This window comes from Macrotis lagotis, chromosome 2 (assembly GCF_037893015.1).
Source record: "Macrotis lagotis isolate mMagLag1 chromosome 2, bilby.v1.9.chrom.fasta, whole genome shotgun sequence".
Lineage (NCBI taxonomy): Eukaryota > Metazoa > Chordata > Mammalia > Peramelemorphia > Peramelidae > Macrotis > Macrotis lagotis.
The window spans coordinates 137,497,394-137,520,112 of NC_133659.1; the positions used below are offsets into that span (position 1 = coordinate 137,497,394).

At 32.6% G+C, this 22,719-nt stretch overlaps 1 protein-coding gene across 5 annotated transcripts in view; it reads right to left on the minus strand.

Annotated features, from left to right (window-relative positions):
* SDCCAG8 (SHH signaling and ciliogenesis regulator SDCCAG8) overlaps nucleotides 1–22,719 on the minus strand; it is a 296,601-nt gene that overhangs the window by 191,804 nt on the left and 82,078 nt on the right. For all 5 annotated transcript variants that reach the window (XM_074222889.1, XM_074222887.1, XM_074222888.1 and 2 more), the window contains 3 exons: nucleotides 21,340–21,492; nucleotides 15,441–15,575; nucleotides 10,483–10,599 (listed from right to left, as the gene is read on the minus strand). In XM_074222889.1, coding sequence (XP_074078990.1) covers nucleotides 10,483–10,599; nucleotides 15,441–15,575; nucleotides 21,340–21,492 — 405 coding nt within the window. The remainder of the gene's footprint in view (nucleotides 1–10,482; nucleotides 10,600–15,440; nucleotides 15,576–21,339; nucleotides 21,493–22,719) is intronic.

Genomic DNA, 22,719 nt, shown 5'->3' on the forward strand with positions numbered 1-22,719 from the left:
CCTGCTGGGTGGCTCCATGAGTCTGCTTCCATTTTGAGGATCTGGGCTACACTAAAGGCCATGCTGGCCTGGGCTCTGTGTTCATTCTGGCAGAGGTTTCCCCACTGATCTTCCAAGTTGTGCTTGGTGTTCCCTGGGTTGGAAGGTCTGGAAACTGCTTTGGCTGCCATGAGCCAGCATCCCCAGGGACCCAGAAGGCTGGAGCTCCTTCATTCCCGCTTGGTGATCCTGGCTACATAGTCAGCCCCTCCAACCCTGAGAGCCTTCCCACAATCTTCTAGGTTACCTTGGGCTGGAGAATTAATTACCTCATTGGGTCTTTCTGTGGGTTCTACCTCTTGAAAATTTAGTTAGATGCATGATTTTAAGGTTTTTGGAATAGTTTAGAAGAGAGCTCCTGGGGAAGTCTGTTATGCCACCATCTTGGCTCCGCCTATCTGTTTTTATCTTTATAACAGTTCTACAGTAAAGGTTATTGATGTTTTTATTTCCATTGCTGATGAAGAAAATGAATCTCAGAAATGTCTTAAGTGTCATACCCTTCATCACACATTATGAATATGACACAATTTCTCTGAGCCTTTAATTTCTCATCAATAAAATGGGGTTAATATTAGCTATACATTACTATATTACCTTGGTCTAGCAACTTAAGTGTTTTCCAAGAATCATCCTCACTAAGTACAGAATTTTATCACCAGTATTGGCCATGTGGTAACGCCAATCCAGGAAACAGAAAAATACAAAATTTCTATCATTCCTTTACAGCTCTCTTGGACTTCTGCAGTGAGTCTAACTTAGTGGCAAAAAAAAGGTCCCTGAAAATTCTAAGATCACACAGTTTTTAGTCATTCTATAAGCTTTAACTCCTGCATAGAAATATTATTAGAGGAAATGAAATGATCAGTCTAGTATTTCTTGCTAAAAGAGATGCTAAAAGAAGGAAGTTTTGGATAATGGAAGGATGGCCTCAGGATCTCCTTGGAGAAGATGAAGGGATTGTTGGAATTAATTTTATCTACAGAAGAAAGACAACAAGGAACATCATCTCCTAATCATCTTGTATTAAAGTGAACTTGATAATTATTTGCAGGCAACTATAAAAATAATCACCACTTGTAGAGAATAAACAAAGGTAAAAACTATTACTCTAAATAAAAATGAAAATAATATACATTTTAAAATCTGATCATTTCAATGCAAGGCAGAAAACAAGATGAATGATTATCAAGGAAAAGTAAATCTAAAAATGGCTCAGAAATAAGGGATAAAAAAACCCAAAGACTTAATAGATTACAAGGAAGAAGCCTTTTGCCTATATTTATTAAATACTTTCTTTGAGAAAAGAATTGGTAGAATGGAACATTTTGAACACTGAGTAACATCTCAAAGAATGAAATCTGATTACTTTTTATATAGAAATCACTTGTTACTGATGTGAAAGTCATTCCTGAAATTTTATAAATCAGTACAAAGCTAAAAAAAATTAAAAATTACAAAGAAAGCTTTCAATTAAAACAATTCACTCCTGACTTAAACACAATAAGAAAAATAACAATAATAATAATAATAATGGTAAAAGACAGAAGTACAAAATGTTTTTACATAGATAACTAACCAATTCAAAGCAACTGACTTAATTGGAACACCAAAAGAATGTAAAATCCGTTTTGATAAGCAAACTGAATTATTTGCCAAGGAGAGATAGGGGTAGCTAGATGGCACAGCAGATAATGTGCCATAATAATTAACCAGAGAAGAAAATAGCAAACCACTTGAGGGTCTTTGTCAAGGAAACCCCAAGTGGGGTCATAAAGAGTTAGCCTCAACTGAAATGAAGGAACAATAACAGCAAGAAATAGTGTCAAAAAGCTGCTGACCATAACAAAAGCCCCAAATCTATACCCACTCTAGAAGCAGTCAAAGCATTTAAACAGAAAGAAATGTTCACTTTTAAAATCTATATGAAAGAATGGTCTACATCACTAATAATAGAGCAATATAAATACAGATCACCCTGAAATTTTATTTTGAACACAGAAAACTGACAAAAATGAAAAAATACTGAAATATTGGAAGGGTTGTAGAAAGATTGGTACACTAATACTGGTAGAGTTGTGAATTAGTACAAGCATTTTAGAAATCAATATGGAATTTTGCAAATACAGCGATTTAAATGTCAATATCCTTTTAAGTCATGGATTTCACTACTACACACATATACCCCAAAGAGGTCCTTGATAAAAAAAGATCTGTGTACTCCAAATATTTATAATATCAGTTTTTATGGGAGTAAAAAAAACTGAAAACAAAGTTGATGCTGGAAAATGAGTAAACAAATTGTGGTACATCAATGTAATTAAATATTACTTTGTTGCCAAAAAAATAGGAAACTTGATAAATTCAATCACAGAAAAACTTTTACAAACCGATGCAATATGTAATAAGCAGAACCAAGAAAACAATTAATGCATTAAAACAATATACATGCAGAGATAAACCACAAAACAAAAAATGAGAGAAAATGACAAAGAAGAAATATGGCCCCCCAAAGACCTAAAGGCAGAGGGGGTCCATATGGATGGAACATGGCATATATTTTCAATTTTTTTTAAGATCATCTAATCAATTCTTTTGCAACATGACAAATATGGAAATATGCTAAACATGATTTTATATGCATAATCTATAGTAGATTATTCACTGTCAAGGGGACAGGAGAGAGAAGGGAGGGAGAAAGAAAAATGTTGAACTCAAAAGCTGACAAAATGATGAATGTTGAAAACTATCTGTATGTGATTGAATAAAATGATCATCTAACCAGTTTTGTCAATTTTTCCATTTATTTTTTATTTTAAAAAATATTTTTCATATGGAATGGTTCTCTGGAAATGAAAAATGGAATGGATACAAGGTAAAATTTTAAGTAACATGAAAAAAGAAAAATACATCATTTTTTAAAAAGGCAATGAACTTTTAAGAAGTCACTTGATATAAATTTTACTAAAATGAAAGTTGCTATTACATATGCTGTTAATAACTAGCAAGGATAAATACTAGTGAAATTTTTGTGGTTGGAATGAGAAGGAAAAGAACATAAACAATAAACTTACCTTTAATATAAGATTCTCTTATTCCAAGAAAATACTTTATTTTATCCCTAAGCTATGTGCTGGTCCTTAGTTCTAAGTATCTTCCTTGTTTCCTACTTGCACATCTAATTATTTAACAGTCCAAGTTGCAAAGGGATATTTCCTATTTTTGATTTTTTTTGACAAGTTTTCACTGAATGGCATTTTTCTGTATAATGGGTTTTGAATGCCAGATCAAAATAATTACATAATTAGTCATTTCCATACATGCTAATTTCTGTAGCTACTTCATTTCTTTTGAACAGGAATATCCACAATGTTCTCAAATATTTTGGACAAATGATTAATAGAAATTTGAACTAATGTATTCCAAAAAGTCAATTCATTCATTATATTCCCTAGGTTGATAATGTGATCTTATGGTGTGTTATTAGGAGTAAATATAAATAAAGATAACAATATGGATAACTGTCTAAATACAAAATATAATTTCAGAAACGTTCAGGCTTTCAAAAAACTGCATAAAATGATACAGTACATTTGTTCTGGGAAATTCCTTTCGAACTGAAATACCATAAGCAAAAAAAAAAAGTCAATTCATTCAGCCTAAAGCAAACTAAGAGAAGAAACTAAAAAAAAATAAAGTCTACCTCAGATAGGCTATGATAGGAACAATTTTTCTAATTATATGGACAAAGAATAGGTTTTAAAACAAAAGTTTTATAGCATCACACACAATGAATCAGGTTTTCTCTACTCCAAGTTGTATTCTACAGAAAGTTATACTATATTAGATTGGTGTTATGAAGAGTTGCTTTGCATTTTTTGAATTATTTCCCCATATATGCATTTTTCCCCCCACTCCTCCAAACTCCTAAGTATATTCTAAGTCTACAGAAGGTAGGAATTATTTCTTCTATTTGTTTTGCTACATAACACTTACTTCAGTGTATAATAAGTACTCAATAACCACTACTAATTGGGAACACAGGCCATACAAAATTGAAACGGATGTGGGAGAGAGCGCTTACCAGTCTTTATTTTAAATTGGAAGTCATTCTAATCAGTGTCATAACAAGCATAAGGACTTGAGTACACACAACTAGACATGTATAAAAATATTAAAATATGTATTATTTTAAATTTCACTTGTCCATTAGGGTCAGAATGACATGATTTTATATTCTTTCCTCAGGCACTAAATTGGTTGGTTATGGTGTTGCCTTGTGAAAGGTACGATTCACTACTGTTCCTTACATTATGTAGAAAGAAATGTGTCTGCTATTCTTTGCTGCAACATTTGCTGTAACCAGACAGAAGCTGTCTAAACTACAGCTATACAATGCTATAACTACCTTCTTCTACGCTACACAATACATACATAGGACTCTCCTAGAAACAAGACAATAAAGTTCAATCTTATTTATTTTTTATCAATAGATACAATAATTATGACAATTATGATCACAATAATATCAATTATATTTTATTATATATAATTACTATGATATATTATGGTTATTATAATATAAAATATGTTATAGTTCCTGAAAAATAGAGAGAGACATCACAATTCATTTATTTATGTTTAACATATATATTATGTATTCTATATGACATTCAGGAAGTTTATAGAACTCGTGAACTATATGAGCCTCAAGAGGTCACCTAGGCCAGAACTCAAACAGTTCACAGCTCACAGTTCTTGTGCTGCTGTTACTGGGAAATATTTGAACAAAATGTTTAACAAAACACAACATGTTAATTTATGGTTTTCCAAGTCAATATGTGACAATGGAATCTGTTTCCATTTAAGTTAGTTATCAATAACCTAGGCTATGTCCCAGTAAGAATCTCAAGAAGAATAAGGATAGTTATCACTATTATTAAAAAAAAAATCTAGTAAAAAAAATTCCAAAGAGCAAGACATAATACTATCAGGAAGTTGTTCCCTATAGAGAGTTATAGACTAGATGATAGGAGTAATAGTAGATCTCAGAAGAATTGAATCACACAAACAAAAAGAAAATTCCTTAATGATCTGATAACATCTTGGTAAAGGAACTTCAGTGGCTAGGGGACCTATGTTTGGCCTATTTAGAATTTTATCAGTTACTTAAAGGCTTTGATGAATTTGTAGGTGCCATAAAGTGCAAAGGACAGCTCACTTACCAGATGGTAGAATCAGAATTCCAAAATATCTGTGCAGGCTAGAGTAAGTGTTAAATCAACTAAGTTAATCAAGAAAATGTAGAGCACTAGTTTCATGAGTACAAGATAGCAAAGACATAGCTAGAAAACTGTTTGCCAAAAGAGCTCAGGGTTTTCAATGGATGACAAACTCAGTATAATTAAAAAAAACCCCACAAATAATCACTTAGGTATAAAAGAGGGCTATGTTCTTTAGGAATTGTGAGAGTACCAAGCTTTCATTTTGCTCTAGTCTGGCAATAGCTGAAATCCTTTGTTAGGATTTCAGGTTAGTCTAGCCAGTAGATTAGAACGGGTCTAGATAAAAACAAACAAGTTGGTGAAAGGTCCTAAGTTCATGTCAAAAGAAAACTGACTAAAGAAAATGGGGATCTTTAGAGAAAATAAAACCGTGTATGTCATGACTATCCTCCAATGTTTGAGAGGAGGTGGCAGAAGAATCTGGCAGACTTTCCTATTAAGGTCATATAGTCCTAGGGCAGAAAGAGACCTCTATCTATTCCAATTCCCCTCATTTTACAAATGAGGCAATTGAGACTCAGGAGAAAATTAGGTGATTTGTCCAAAGACACCAGAAGTGACATTTGAACCCAGGTCCTCCAATTGCAGTATTGGGGGTGGGGTTCTCACCCATTATATCCATATATATAGGTTCAAGTGTCATTTCTGGTGTCTTTGTATATACCTACATTGGAATTTGTAATATACCTGCTTTGGAATATACTACATATGACACATTGTACTGTAAAGAAGCAATGGAGGGATATTACAAAGAGCTAACTTTTTTTAAGCTTGATATAATTAAAAACTTCCTAAATAACTCTTTCAAAAAACCGAATATGCTATTTCAGGAGGCCATGGGTAGCCCCTCACTGAGGGTCTTCAAAGAAAAGCTAGACAAAACACCTTAATGAGTATCCTGTAGTGACAATTTTTGTTGTTCTTAGATGTAGGTTGGACTAGATGTCTGGGGAGGTACCTTTCAACTGTGAGACTACATCTCTTCGCTATCTTCTGCATTCAGTTTCTGTTCTGCAACACTGAAGATAGAGATTTAAGTACTTAAAACATTATTTTGGAGTAATCCTTTAGTTTTTTCTAATTAGTGAACAATTCTTAAATTTTTTAATCATACTTCTTTTCTGGAAGTATTCCTTCTTCATAATTTCCAGTTTCTCATACTCTCAGATTATGGATCTAAGGGATCCAATGATTAAAATAAAATTTCAGAATTAGTTCATAGGCTTATCAGGAATATTTCTTTATAGATATAACTACTTTTTACATTTTAATATCAAATTGCTGAGTTTCATAAAATACAGGTCTGAGTAATCCACAAATTCTTCACTGTTACTAACAAACTTTGGGCTATATTTGTTTTACAAAAACATACATACACATCACTTTTACTTGCTAAGCTTCTTATTAAAAATATTTATAAGATACTGCTACAATTTTGCTTTATTTCTTCCTTCTATACTTTAATCATATTCCCATAAATGATAAGTTCCACATAATATGGTTATATTATATTCCATCTTTTAAGTCACTGAATGAAATATGTAATAGATTAGCTATGAAATTCTAGAAAACAAAAAACTTAAAAATACCTTCTATGTCCTGAAACAAATCAAAGCCAAATCATTTGGGATTCTAGCCAGTCATTTGCCCATTTTACAGAACAAAAGGCTACACAAGCTGGTGACTGTGCCATATAAAGCATCTGTTAATATCCTAAAAAAGGCCTATTTCACATACGAGTGACTTTCAAGGCCCAAAGGGCAAGGTCACAACCAGTTCTTGATGAAATAAATACAACCTTAGAAAATACATTTTTTTAAAATTCTAATTGAAGCATCACAGACATGGGAGAATGTGTATATTCATATGCATAAAAAAAAGAATCTCCTAGCACTGTTGCAATACAAGGTAATGCCATAGAGCAAGAGGTACTTGTCCACTCTGTTCTGCATAATTACAGCTAGTTTCTTATAGTCATAAAGAATGACTAGAGATAGTTCCACCATTGGTGTTTGAAATACCATTGTGCTTTGGCAAAATTTTCTCTATTTCATACTCATCCAATTCTAAGAGCCAGCAAAGGCTCTCAAAACCAAAACATGAGATATCATTTCTTGCAATGTTCTTTAGTCTATGGAGCATAGGACACTCAAAATAAACATATATTTGGGCTTCTTTCAGACACTAAGAATCTCCACGCTAGATAGAATTATAATTGAAGGAACAGCAGACTAACCACATCCCTCAAAAGCCCCCTACTGGACTAAATTATATTTCCTTAGTTTGTTGATAGGACAGCTTGTCAATTTGGAATAGATTCAAGACTTTTTTCTTTTAATTCTTGATGGAGTTTAATGATAACACAACCAATTGTGCATTATAACAAATAAGGAGTGTGAAAGATTTATTAGAACTTCACTTTATTTCACAAAGAATATGACAACACCCAATACAGGCCAATGTATAAAATTATAAAAGTTGTCTACAAACATAAAATTAAATCCTAATTTAAAAAGCCCAGATTTCTCATTTCCCTGTGCATCAAATATCTTTTCTGTGCATCAAGCAACCAACGAAGTTGACAGAAACTTTGCAAACTGAAGAAATGGAAAAGGGTCGATGGGAAGAACAATCTGGCTGTCGGTTTCTACCATAAATATGGGGTGTGTGTGTGAAAGGAAAGGGGAGATGTACTCTCAATGTTGCCTATCTAACCTTTATTTCTAATCAAAGTCTTGATTCTGGCTGGAGGGAAAATTAATATGGTGATCTAACAATTATCCTATTTAATACACATATACACACACACAATGTACACAATCTCATTTTCACAATATCTCAGTGACATAGTTGGGGTTCACTCTAAACTACCTTTAAAATGTGAACAAGAATTCATGTTTTCTGGAAAAGTAATGAAGAAAGAATAAAAAAAATGTAAACAATTTTGTAATGTAAAAAGTTTTTCTTGCAGGAAAATGAATGGAAAACAAACATTTATTATGTGTTCTGGTATTGGTGTTTCAGTTATGATATGTCCAACTTTTAAAAGTCAAATGTAAATTTGTCTCCTGTGTGCAGATGGAAGCCACGGAGAATACCTTTTTGGTCTCAGAGCCAGAAGGTCGGGTCATAGCTGAAAGACCAAAGAACAAATGCTATTTGCCATTCCAAACTATTCAGAAACAAGACACCACTATCTGTCCTTTAAAAAAAAAAATCTGTTCAACAAATTCGAGTGACAACAAGTACCTATGAGATTTCTTCACATTCTGTTAAAAGTACAGGACAATGTACACTCATTACTGGGCAAAGATTTTTATGTCAAATGTCACAGCCTCTTAGAGAGTAGAATTTTTATCTAAAGCTTTACTTTTAAAAATAATTCTGAGTGTTAAGAATGTAGTATAAGATAGAAAAATCTTAACATTTTAATCTATTCCTTAAATCTGAAATTTCAGTCTCAAAAATGTTATTTTAGTTGCAGTTATAATATGATGTGTAGATTGCTACAGGGGAAATAGCTATTAATAATATAGAGTTATGTCACTACAGTGAACTTTATAACAATTGGAAAAGAAGGGACAAGGTGTTAATAGTATGTAAGGTAATAGAATTTCCTTTGTTACATTTTCTTTGGCAGAATAAAGTCCTATGCCTAGGATATGCTGTATAAGACAAACAATGGTAATATAACAAAAAAAAACAGGTTACTTTAAATTTTCCATTTAATGAACAACACTAATAGGATGACTTTTTTTAATGTCAAAAACCAAGAATTCCCCCTCTTTATTTCAATTTCACTAGATCTTAAGAACCTAAGAAAATTCTCAGATCTATTAAATAATATGTCGGCCAGTGGGTCTGCTAAAAATATACTTAAAGATATCTTTATAGAGAATTATGAAATTTTAAAAGTTAAAAAAATCCTTATTGATCTTTTGGTGTTTTACATTTAACAGATAAGGAAATAGAGGCCCAGAGAGGGCATGCAACCTTTTAAGATCACACAGCAGTCTGTTATTTTCATATTCAGTCCAAATAATTTTCACTGTCTACTTTAGGTTATCTCTTAAAAATTTTTAAAAATTGTGCACTATTTAAAAAAAATTTCTTATACTTTGAGTTCAATGGCAGAGTTTTCATATAAATTCCTAATTCAATGTTTCCAGATATTTTATGTCTAATTTCTTCACTTAATTATCATATTACCCAGTTTCATTAAAAGAATAAAACATCAAAAAATAGAAAAACTGATGATGTGATTATCTTTTTCTATCTCCATGTATATATATGGACAATTTTGAATAGGGTTCACCTCTTCTATTACATTTACTATATGATGCTGACTTAAATCAGTTGTAAAACTGATTACACAAATAATCATTATATATCCCGTTTTTAAGAAGACTAAATGATTATGTAAATATTCATATGATTACAGTATATATAAAAAGTGGTATGCACCTAAAATACTCCATATTGAAACATAAAAACTAATAATCAGAACTCAGCCAATGAGATGTCTCCCTGAAAACTTCATCTTTTTCCTCTCTCTTATGAATTAAAATTGGTATAGACATTCATTCAATAAAAGACATGACAGTAAAATATCTATTTAAACTGGAATTTCAGTAGTAGTTCCCTCTCATATTTATAGTATTTCAAAGCTTCTAAAGCTAAAGTACTATGTGATTATCTAATACACAAAATTAGTTCCCACACTGCCAGCAATCAATTTGATTGACATATTTACATATCACCTCATCTTGTATTGCAAATTTCAAAATTTTCAATTAATCTAAAAATTCATCTGAGATGGTTTTCAGAAGAAATTGGTATAGGAATATTTCTTATACTCAAAATATATTAGCATATTCTCTTATTTTAGATATATACACATACCCAAATGTACATTTATGATTGAGAATGTTTAACAGATAGAGAGAAAGATGAAGTGGTTATGTTCACAGCACTTCATGTGAAAGTTAATAAATAATATTTTGCTGTCATGAATGAAATCTTTAATTATATTAGCTGGCTTGTTGCCATTAAGAGATAGTCTTATAATGAATTACCATAACACGAATAATTCTAACTTTAGAAATAATTCTAGTAATGTCTTCAATAACTGCAAAGTCATTCCAGTATTATGTCTTACCTGATCTTTAATTTCAAGCTCCCTTAGAGTTTTTGTTCTGTACTCTCTGTGCTCCTTTTCTGCCTCATCCTTCTTCATTTTGGTTTGATTCAACTGATAGCGCATTTCTCCACACACCTGTTAGATTACAGAGACAACATGGTATTTAAATGTAATCTATTGGGGATGTCTCCAATTAGATCTTTTGGTGCCCCCTAGAGGCTATTTAAAATAAGTACAATTTAATTTAATATTTCAGAATGCCAAGGAACATTTTCTTGCAAGAAGCCTTGTGCCTCCCCCTAGAACTTGTGTTTCTCATTTTGCAAATGAGAAAGTTAGGACTTCAAGTTAATGCTTTCCCAACATTCATTTTCCAAGTTTTAATGCATCATAATGATAAGAAGTTATAAAAGAATTCCATATATTATGTTTTCAATATGCGCCATCATCTACTTTGAACTTAAAATCTGGTTAACAACAATATTGATTTTTTTCAAATTAATATACTTGATTTGTAAGTACAAATCATGGTATTACCAAAAATACTCGAGTCTTTAAGGGTTGTTTTAAAAATTATTTTGATATAAAACTTCTAAAAAGCATTTTCAAAAGTGAAAAACTGTACGATGAATAGTTTAATTTTTTATAATCTGTATTTTTCCTCTACTTGAGAATACAGTGCCAGAATTTAGTTATCTACTCTTGGGTAACAACTTAAAATTTACTATGCCATTTTGTTTTGTAAATAATAATTTAATTGCTGAAAACTTATCTAATGAAGAATATTCTACAATATAATGGAATAAATAACATACTTATAAAATATTTTGAATAGAATTCCAGAAAGACATGTAATTTAAAAAAATAGCCTTTTACCTTATTAAATAGAAAATATATAACTTTAAGGGTACAATTTATATCTTCCTCTATATTTTGCTTTATTTTTATAATTTTCAAAACCCTGTGGCTTTTAAAGAGATGCACTATGCTAACTAACATATGTGGTAGTTAAAAAGCATAATGCAATTACGAAATATCAGAAACAATGGTGTAATCCAATATATTAATATTTTAAATTTATTAAATTTATTATCATTGCTATTTCTAATCACATTTCTATTTAATAATTACTTCTAATAATTAATTTCCACAAAAGATGAATTTTATGGATATTACTGTAATTTGAATACACTAGACAATCTTCCTCCTTTTGAAATATGAAGATCAGTAACAATATAGGGGAAAGAGTTGATAATAGATTTTTAACAATTGTCCCTTAGAAACCAAAGGCAATAATTAAGTTATTAGAAGAATTATTTCAATTTAACAAATTGAAATGTCTTCAATATGAGTTGAAAACGTTTATCACAAAAGTTTAAGATTTTACAGAATGATTTCAGTCTCAAACTTTAAACAGGAAATTAAGAGTGCCAAAGTAGAAGAAAAACTAAAAATACATAAAACCAGAATATATGAAAGACATCACCTCCTCTGATCTTATTATATAATATAAACATAAATTTTATAAATTTAACATATATATATAAATTTTAAGCAACATTATACAATTTAAAAGCTAACTATTACTAATCATAACCTCTTCAGACACAATCTGTTTGGCTTTCTCCTTTATGCTTATGAATTCACATTATAAACGTTTATAAAGCCTCAACTAGTTATGATGTGATAAGCAATTTTTAAAACCAAAGGAAATAAGAAAAATAATTAGTTTTACCTAACACCTAAAGAAGTATTTATACAGTAATAATGACATACAAATGTGTCAGTATTTAAAGAACCATAGGATAGATAGTAAAAAATGTAGTGTTGAACAACATATACTTTTCAAGAAACTTTGGATTTGAACTATGAAAAGGGAATTTTGAATTCTATTTTTAAATATGAATCTAGTTACCTAGATTTACAAGTCTCTTCACAACTAGACGTCAAGATACACAGCTTGTATTTCAAAAAGTAATCCCAGAAGTGTGTTGGTCCTTTCTCACCATGAATAACAACAACAACAACAACAATAACAATAATAATAATCTTCACAATATCCATAACAATTAGGCCTAAATACCCCCAAGCGATGAGACATCCTAAATACTCTGAAGCAATCCATTCTACTTTCAACTATAGTAAGTTATGATGAAATTTTTCATTATGTTAACAAAAAAATCTGATGTACAATTTCCACCCATAGAACTCATTTTGTCCTGTGGAACCAGGCACAAGTCTAAAGTGTCTTTCACTTTTAAAAAATTTATTTCCTTCAAAAAACTGAAGATAGTTACTAGGCCCTACAATATAACTTTCTCTTTTCTGGACTAGATATTTTTCAATAAATCCTTGTATGGTATTATCTATCACTCCCAAGGCACCCAGCATGGAACACAGTGGCTTAGATGTGGGATGTACATGAAGCAATGTGGTAGATCCATCATCTATCACCAGAGGTCTTACTTGCAATTTTGGTGCTTAAGGCAAGCAGGAGGTATCTGAGGGAAGAGGAAGTAATGAACTAGCATACCTCTTGGCTTTAGATGCAGCTAAAGGACTGGCTACTTCTGGGAAGGAGGAAGGCATGGTCACCAGTAAATTTACTACCCTGGGAATAAGCCTAAATGGCACAATTTTAGTCACAATCCTCACTCTCTTTCTGGATATTAAATTTGTATTAATTCAGTCTAAACCAATTAGTTTTGTAGGTTGCTGCTCCGTTCTGTTAACATATATTGAACTTGCAGAATACTAACTATTGACTGACTTGCCTTTCTCCCATCCTTTACTTACAATGCTGCTTTTTGGGACCTAAGTATAAGAAATTTAGCTTATTTTGATTCAACTTCATTTTATCAGAGTCCATTATTATAGTCTACCAAGATTCTTTTGGATGTCGATGTTGTGATCCATTATTGCTTGTGGTATCTGCAAGGTTGATAAACATATCATCTTTAACTTCATTTAAGATACTGAAACAAATATTGAAGAACTCAGGGTGCAAAGCGAGCAAGGTATATAGGACATACAAAGTCCACAGCTGGGGATTATGGAGATATAAGGACCAAAATGAAATCATTCTTGCTCTCAGACTGACATTCTATTGGGAAACATCACATCCATATAAAGGTGAATTCAACAACAAACAAAAAGACATTTTTAGTAAGGAGGGAACAAGCAACTAGGGGATCAAGAAAGTATTCATGTAGATTACAGGGCCCTAAAGCCCAGGAAGCCTGCAGTGCGATTTTATGCAGCCTCCCATGGGCTTACTAAGCTTTAGTAAACAAAGCAGAGCTACCACAAAGCTCTCATTAAAAATGGCAAATCAAAATATATTGTCTATTTCTTTCAATAAAAAATTTTAAAAGTGAGGTAGGAGATGTAGAAGATGACATTACAAGTGCAGACTTCAAGCAAATTAAGGTTTTTAGAGGTCAGAGTTGTGACTGCCAGGCAAAGGAGACCATCTGTGGAAGAAATGGAAGCAATATTGGGTGTGTGTGAAGATCAATAGAGTCAGTTTGGTTGGAACATAAAAGGTATGGAGGAGGAGTAGCATATAATAATATTAGAAAAGCAGGCTGTGACCAAGTTGTGTTGTATTTAAATGCCTGAAAGAGAAATTTTGTTCTATTTGATCCTTTGGGTAAATGGGAACCACTGGAGTTCAGTTGAAATGGGGAGTGATTTGGTCAGACAGCTATCTTAGGAAAATTTGGGTAGCTTTATGAAAAATAATTTAGAGGGGAATAACAAAGCAGAGAGACCAACAGAGTTCCTATGAAAAGTGAAGAGGATCTGTATTATGGTGAGTTGTAGAGACTGTGATGACTAAAGTTGATGAAGAAGATGAATGAGAGAGATATAGAGTCATAGGCTCAGACTTGGAAATGAAAAATTGAAAATGAATGACAATGAGGATAAACTTAGATGACTAAAAATATGTTGTAACCCTGGGGAAAAAATGGGAACTTAGGAATTATATGGGAAAGGTACAAAAATAACGAACTCCATCCTGGCCATGTTCAGTTTAATAGACATTCTATTCAAAATGTTCAATAGGCAGTTGGAGATATGGGACCTGAAGCTCAGTAGATCAGGACAATCTGTTAGGTAGGGGATCCATATACATGGAAATAATTAAATGCTGGAAGCTGTGGCCTTTTTTTATAGACAGAAAAGGATGCAGAATAGGACTTTGAGTTATCTATAGTTAAAAAATGAGATATATGGATGATTTAGAAACAGAAATTGAGAAGTGGTAGCCAGTCATAAAGGAAAACTAAGAAAGAAAGTATAGTATAAAATCCAGAATGAGGAACAATCATTCAAATTTGAAATTAAAAGATAACTGGTTATTTTGGAAAGAGCTGTTTCATTTGAATTATGAGGTTGGAAGCAAAAAAAAGTTTGAAATGTTAGTAAAAGAAAGCAAAATCAGGATTAGATAATTTTTTCTAAGAGTTTGTTGTAACAGGCAGAAAAAGAAATAAGAAGAATGGTTTGAGGGGATGATAGAGATGAGAGTATTTTTAAGGATGGGAGAAATCTAGGTTGTTTTTTTCAGGCAATATCCTTTGACTAGGAATAAAACTAAAGATTATAATATTACTAGCAACTAGAGACTAGTAAAAAAAAATCTATAAGAAAAATAAGAGGAAGGAGAGTAAGTTCCAGTATAAGGAATCCAGAGTTTAATTAAAAATGTTAAGTACGCTTTTCAAAATCATAAGCAGCAAATTACTAAAAGTACTGTGAAAGTTGTTTGAAAACTGGTATTATCTCTTGACAAAATAATCCTTTTGATTCATTTAAAAATGTTTTGCCAAAACTTCACTTTGGATTAACCTTATTTTCTTAGTTGCTTTTAATTATTTCTGATGTCAAAAAGATATAGTCACATAGTTTTATTTTTCTAGCAAAAAGGGTATTTATTTCAATAATTGTACCCCCCCCCAAACTCTTTTTACCTCTGTGAGGTCCACGTCATGACAAGAAAGTTGTTTTTGAGTTTCTTCTAATTGATTGGCTATTGACAGCTTCTCTCTTGTAACTTTTTCAACCTGAGCTTCTAGCTGAGCTATATTCTGAGATAATGAGAGCATCTGCAAGAGAAAAGGAAAGTTTTGAATAAAAATAAAAAGGTACTTAAGAAATATCAGGTGTTTCTTAATAAAATAAAGGTTCAATCCAACTATTAAGGTATACCTTTGTGTTATTTCTAAATTATAACTTCTCCTGGAAACAGGTGCATTAATTTATCCCCAACTTTTTCACGATTTACACTGTGTGCCATAGTTCTTATTCATTCTTCAGGCCTATGCCTCAATTAGGAGTTAGATTGTTTTTATCTAAATCTAAAAACAGGGATTTGACAATTGTCTTTCAAAGGCGTTTTCCCCAAGGGTCTCACGGTTCACATGTTCACAAGGAACTATATAACCTAATTGTTGGAAAGGTTTAAAGAGGTCATCTTCTTCAATTCTTAAAAATATGGGCATACCTTTATGGTATTTCACAATTAGGGCTTCTATGAACAGGGAAATTGGGATAATTTGATCTATAGCTTAAAGTTTTCTATCATATCAGTTTGATTTTGTGCTTTATATCAAACGGAACTATATTTACCTGGGAGGATTTTAGACTCTAATTTGTACTATCTACTTAAAGGAATCACTTTTTGTCAGAAAAAAAAATATAAGGAAACTTACCTTTTATTTAGGTAATGACAGCACTATATGTAGTATTATATTAACAAATAGAAAATAAATCTGAAACAATGATACATTTTAACTTCATAATTTTAATCACCCCAAATGAATATTTAATTTTTGATAAATGTTATATTTATTAACAGAATAAAAAATAAATTGATGAATAAATATTAAATATTGACAAAATATTAAAAGTTTATTATTAACAATTAACAAAATCCTAACAAAATTATTAAGAACAAAATATTAAAAAATATTTTCCCTGTGAATACAGTTGTAATAAACAGAAATAATGGAGGTACAGTGACTGTATGTATATTGATTCAGAGTCATTTAGGAATTATCAATTTTTCCAAGAGAACTACAGAGAATTCTACTTTGTGTAAATGTTCATTTCATTATCAAAATGCTTTATCTGAATACAATCTGTGTGCAATACTGCTCGCAGAAACTGCAGTTGATCAGAGTATAACTGAAACGGCATGGTGTGAAAGAAAAAAAAAAAGGACTTAGTCAAATGTCCTTGGTTCTACTTCTAGTTCATAAATTTATTTAGGCAACTCTGGGCAAATCACTTTATTTCACTGGTTTGAACATTAGTGTCCTCTCATCTGCAAAATGGACAACTATATATGTAAATGTATGTCTATGTATAAATACAAATGTGTAGGTATATCTGTGCATGCAGACACAATATACACATATGTGTATTGGTATAATTTTATATTTAAAATATACTATATACATGAATCAACATACATACATACATAAAACTATATGTGATAACCACTGAGTTGTCACTGGTTAGTATATGGAACTTCCTAAATGAGAAAATTTCCTCTACCAATATAGGTCATTCAATTAATTAAAAAAAATTAAGTGCCTGTTTATATGCTAGGCATTGGTTAAACACTTGAGATATTAGTATGAAGAATGAAATAATATCTACTGTCAATGAGAATTCTAATATGGAATTTGAGAATAGTATGAATAAAAATGATTATTAACCTAAGGAAAGGAAAAGGAGGGGAGAGAAAAGCAGGAATATGGGAATGGGGGGAAGGGAACGAGGGGGGGGGAAGAATGGGAATGTTCAAATAGGTAGGAGAAGACCCAGTAAATAAGAAAATCACAAAAACTCAGAGAAGTGGGATTAACTAGGAAGAAAATATATCAAAGACAATATGTAACAGTAGCAGATATAACAGAGGACAAAGACTGAAGTCCAAGAATAGGATGTTAAGATTTGGCAATTAAGAGGATCATCAATAACTTAAGAAAGTGGAGTTTCACTTGAGTAATAAGGTGCAAAGTCAGAATCCGAAAGTTTGAAGAGTGAAATGGAGACAGCAAATGTAGTCAGCTTTTTTAGGTGACTACTGAAAAAAAAAAAAAGAGGAAGATATAGGATAATATGGAGGGGATTGTTCTGTTTAGGGAAGGCTATTTCTTAGGATGGTAATGACTTAGCCTTATATGAACACAGTGGAGAAGAAAGGAATTGCTGGGAAGGGGTTGAAGATTGGAGGGGGAATAGGATGAATGTGTCAGAGGTGGGACCTTCTGGTTCTGAAGCTAGTTTTCTATCCATTACACTATCCTGTCTCTTAATAAACTAAATTCTAATGATTTCTTTGGCATCTTTTTTCCATTCCTTAAAAAAATTAAGTTCAAGAGCCTTATTACTGCAAAAATATAATCATAGTTTAGCTATTGCTACCTAATAACAGAAAATCTTAACTGCCAACTAGTAAACACAAGTTGTATTTTTTCCAAAGACAGTATGTTACAGTTTTTAATGTACTGATCTTATGTGACAGGTCAGCCAAACTAAAGCACAGAGTTAATTTTTCCTTCCTTGCCAGTGATTTTCCCCCCTGCCACCCAGGGCTTTTTCCAGTCACTTCCTGTACACTCTCTCCTAGCATCCACTTCCTGAGGTCTCCTCTCCTGTTGTCATACCCTCCTTTTCTCCATTTCTACCATCTGGAAACCAACCATGGCGAAGCCACAGGAGGTGCCCCGACTGCATCTGTTGCCAAGACAGAAGTAAGAAATGCAGCTGCATCCCTGCTGGATTTGAAGAACACTGACACCAGGTAAGTCCTTTACTTTGACAGGGGCAAAGGCTTCAGATAGAATAATCAGACCAGGAAAGCCTGGTGCACATTTTGAAACTCTAATTCTTTCCTCAGCATCTTATTGTCAAGATGAACTTTCCTGAAGGAGGAATACAATTCCATTCAAAAACATGCTAGGGGGCTGCTAGATGGCATAGTGGATAGAGCAATGGCCCTGAACTCAGGAAGACCTGAGTTCAAATCTGGTCTCAGACATTTAATAATTACCTAGTTGTGTGACCTTAGGCAAGTTACTTAACCCCATTGCCTTGCCAAAACAAAACAAAACCAACCAAAACAACAAACAACAAAACCAAACATGCTAGGAAGCATGGCACGGTGGATAAGGGCCAGGTAAAAAGATCTAGGTTCTTGTCTTACTTTTGATACGTGCTAGCTTTGTGACCTGTGATGAATTACTTATGCAGGTTAAAAAAAATAATGACAAAAACTCAAGAAAAAAATCCTCTTTGTTGTAGGTGGCACATACCAGGCAAATAAGAAATGTCTGTTAATCACATATTCAGATTACCAATAGAAAATAAGTAGCTTTTATTTTTTAATTACTTTTTTATAGCAATGGGATTAAGTGACTTGCCCAAGGTCACACAGCTAGGCAATAATCCCAAGGTCACACAGCTAGGCAATAATTAATTGTCTGAGGTCAAATTTGAACTCAGGTACTCCTGACTCCAGGACCAGTGCTATGTCACCTAGCCACCTTATAAGTAGCTTTTATTATAGACAATTAGATTTACTAAAGTTTCAGGGGGGAAATAGAAAGGCCAAAAAAAAAAATCCCCAGTATGTCCAAAACTGAGATCATTTTCTTTCCTCAAATATTTCCTTTTCCTCCATAATTATATTCTTTGATTAGCCAGACTTACTGAAAAGTTGCTATCAAGGATGGTGTGATCAGAAAAGGAAAGGAAATAGGTGTATCAGCAGTAAAGAATAATAAAAAGACAACTCAAGTGTTTGCACTGGTATCCATATCATATTATAAGAACTAGAGGAAGGCCTCCTGAATATTAAGTAGATCCCTTGGAAAGGCTTATATATAGAAATTTAAGACATGAACCAAAAATTATATAACCTGAGAAAATATGGACTTTATACACTAGCAGCAAATATGATTTACACTAGCAACAAGTGTTTCAATGAGACTACAGTTCCATTAAAGTACTGATATACCTTCTTTTAACTTTTGTCTGATGTCAAATCTTGTACTAAGCACTAAAAACAACTAGAAAAATTAAGACAGCTCCTTTCTCAAGGAGCTCACATTCTAATGGGGCAGAGAGACAACATATATGAAAGGTTTTAGCAGTGAGTCAGATAGAAAAATTCTATGGTCCTTAGAATTCAATAGCAAACCAGATGCCGATGTCCCTTCTTTAATTTCATTTTCCTCTGATAAAATGGAATCAGTTTCTTATGTTGAATTAATTTAATAGAGTTAAGGACTCTGGAGTATCTCCATCTTCGGTGGTTGCAGTTTCTGCAGAAACAGTTGCTGGGCTTCATCTCTAGAGAGGCTGCCTCCTAAGATGATGGTTGATGTCTGTGGGCTGGTAGGATGGCCCATCTCAAGATGCATGGGTTCTGAGCCATCCCCATGAAAGGAAATGGTGCTCAAGGAGTTGGTAGTTATCTTTCCCACAGGGAACTCTTCTGCTTCAGATAGGCTGTCTTTTCTGCCATATTTGTCAACAACTGGCTGGCATGTGGTGGAGTTGGCTGGTCTTTTCTTTATTAGAGGTCCTTCCCCAGAAGATGGCTGCAACAGCTATGCTAAATAGCAGGAGGTGCTACTATTTCCAAGGCTTCAATGCCTATCACAGAACTTGTGCTTATTGCCTACCACAAAGATCATATGCCTGCTGTCTGAAGTGATCTTTTTGGCTATGTGGCAAATGTTTTGTTGTTTGTTAAATTTGATTAGGGAATTGTGAGCTCATGCCAATATCTGTGCCATTATCCATTTCACATTTCTGGTAACAAGAATTTATTTAAATAGATCAGGTCAGTCATTTTAACTGTATGTATTTCTTTTCATCATCTTTCTTTTTTCTCGTTTGGGATTGATTTTTATCAGGCTCACTGAAGCTGCTTCTTATACACTAAGTTGATGGTTTCACTAGAGATAACTCTCACATCAACAATCAGTTATCTTCTGTTTGTCACGATAAGATTCATAAATATACACACAGATATATATATATATATATATATATATATTTATCTGCATGTATGTGTGTGTGTGTGTGTGTGTGTGTGTGTATGTGTGTGTGAAATGGGCATCATATAGTGAAATGTTGTTGGATAAAACTGAGTCTTCATTTGCCTCTCTAAGGAGAATCTATACATTATCCTCTAGCTCTGATACCTTTTTATCTTCTGACTTCATTATGGTGAGAACATAAATAATAACACACACTTCAACTCCAGTAATTAATTCATTGGCCTTTGAATAAGGTTGTCAACAATGAGATTACACATTCTTCAATTAAATTTATAGAAGTTCTCCAAATAACATTCTGAGCATCTTGTTTCACTGTGTCACTCTACAAATGTCCCCACACAAATGGGAGGCTGGAAAATAAATGGACAGAACTGTCCCATTTTGATTTTTTTCTTGGTTTTACAGAGTGATGTGGTCAGCCTCCTCAAGAAGCTTCTTCTTTTCTCAGGGAGGTAATCCTCTTACAGCAGATGGAATTTGAAGTCTTTCCAACATAGAAAAACCTGCTAGAGCTTTCACATGTCTGGTAAGCCTACTAAGAACCTATGATGATGTGCCACTGCAGAATAATACTTCTGTGGAGAATGTAATATTTTATATAAAGATTAGTGATATAAAGTTCTTAAATAAAAGCTTAAGACAAAGCAAAATGGAAAAATATAGTCACAGAGACAATGAAAACAAGACTGTTATAAATTTTAAACTAGTTTAATAAGGATTTGCTTATATCTAAGAGCACAAAATAATGTATTTTTCAACAATTAGAGATTAAACATTTAACACTAGTTACCGTTGCTCCCAGTTCTTCCCGTTCTTTTTTCATCTCTTGTCTCAAGACCTCCTTTTCATTGAGTCGTTTCTCTTGCTGGATTACAAGTTCTTTTTCAAATCTAGTCTTCTGTCTCTCAAGTTCAGTCTTTAATTGTTCACACTGAATTAAAGCCTATCAGGTAAAAATTAACAATTGCTAGGTTACAATATGTAAAAATTTTAAGATTTTAAAAACTATCTTCAAAGTTTTGGGGATTCTCATGTGGGAACTAATAAATGACTATGAAGCAGAACATGGAAAATAAGTCAACAACAAACTTAGAAATGGTATTGAATTCAAAATTATATACAAGATATTGTTTGATATTTTATTATAATTAATCTTCCTTAAAACATTCAGGTCATGCTTCGGTTGATCATATTTATAGAAAACCTATTAAAAACACTAGTTAATAAGTTATAAGATAATAAAGTCAAAAAGCCAGTGATTATCTGGTTGAAGACATAATTTATTTCTTTTAAAGAAATTCTTACTTTGCTATTTTTATATGCTTATTCAGGAAACTTCTAATTTTTCTCCACATTCTATTTCTCAATCTTAAACGTTTGCAGAAAAACAATATCAAAAGTACTAAATAAAGTGAGAAAAACTTTTTTTTACCATTTAGTCTAAGTTATGGCTTATCCAAAATATCTCTGCTCTGCCTTGAATTCTTAGAAATCCATGCTCCCATAATATCAAAAAAACAGTTTAATAAGACAGACTGTTAAACTTTTTTTGTTTTTAAGCTTTGGGTGAGGATATGCTTCCCTCTAGTGAAAACCAGAATTAGTACACTCAATCTTCAATCAATTACTCCAAGGCAAAATTTATCTGGGTTTGATCTTGGACTAATGCTCACTATTCCCTAGCTAACCTAATCTTTTGTATATGTTTTCCTCCTCAGAATTTGCTTCACCTTTATTTTGCATGTGTTGGTCTTGACACTTCCTTATGGATCTAACTCCACTGCCATTACCTTGTTTGAGGTGAACTGTTTGCCTAGTCTAGGTAATTATCATCATTGCTTAGTACAGCAGATGGCCAACCAAATATGTTTTTTTTCTTTTTCTTTTTTTCAGGCCAGTGGGGTTAAGTGACTTGCCCAAGGTCACACAGCTAGGTAATTGTTAAGTGTCTGAGGTCAGACTTGAACACTTAAGTTCTCCTGACTCCAGGGCCAGTGCTCTATCCACTGAGCCACCTAGCTGCCCCCCACCCACCCCTGCCATGCTTATTGAATTGAATTTCTCTAAAAGCTACCCCATTGAGTTCAATAGCTGTTCTGCTTCTGCTGCTGGCTCTCAGCCACCCTGGTTCTAGCTGTCACTTGGACTCTTACTTCACCCAATCAAGAAC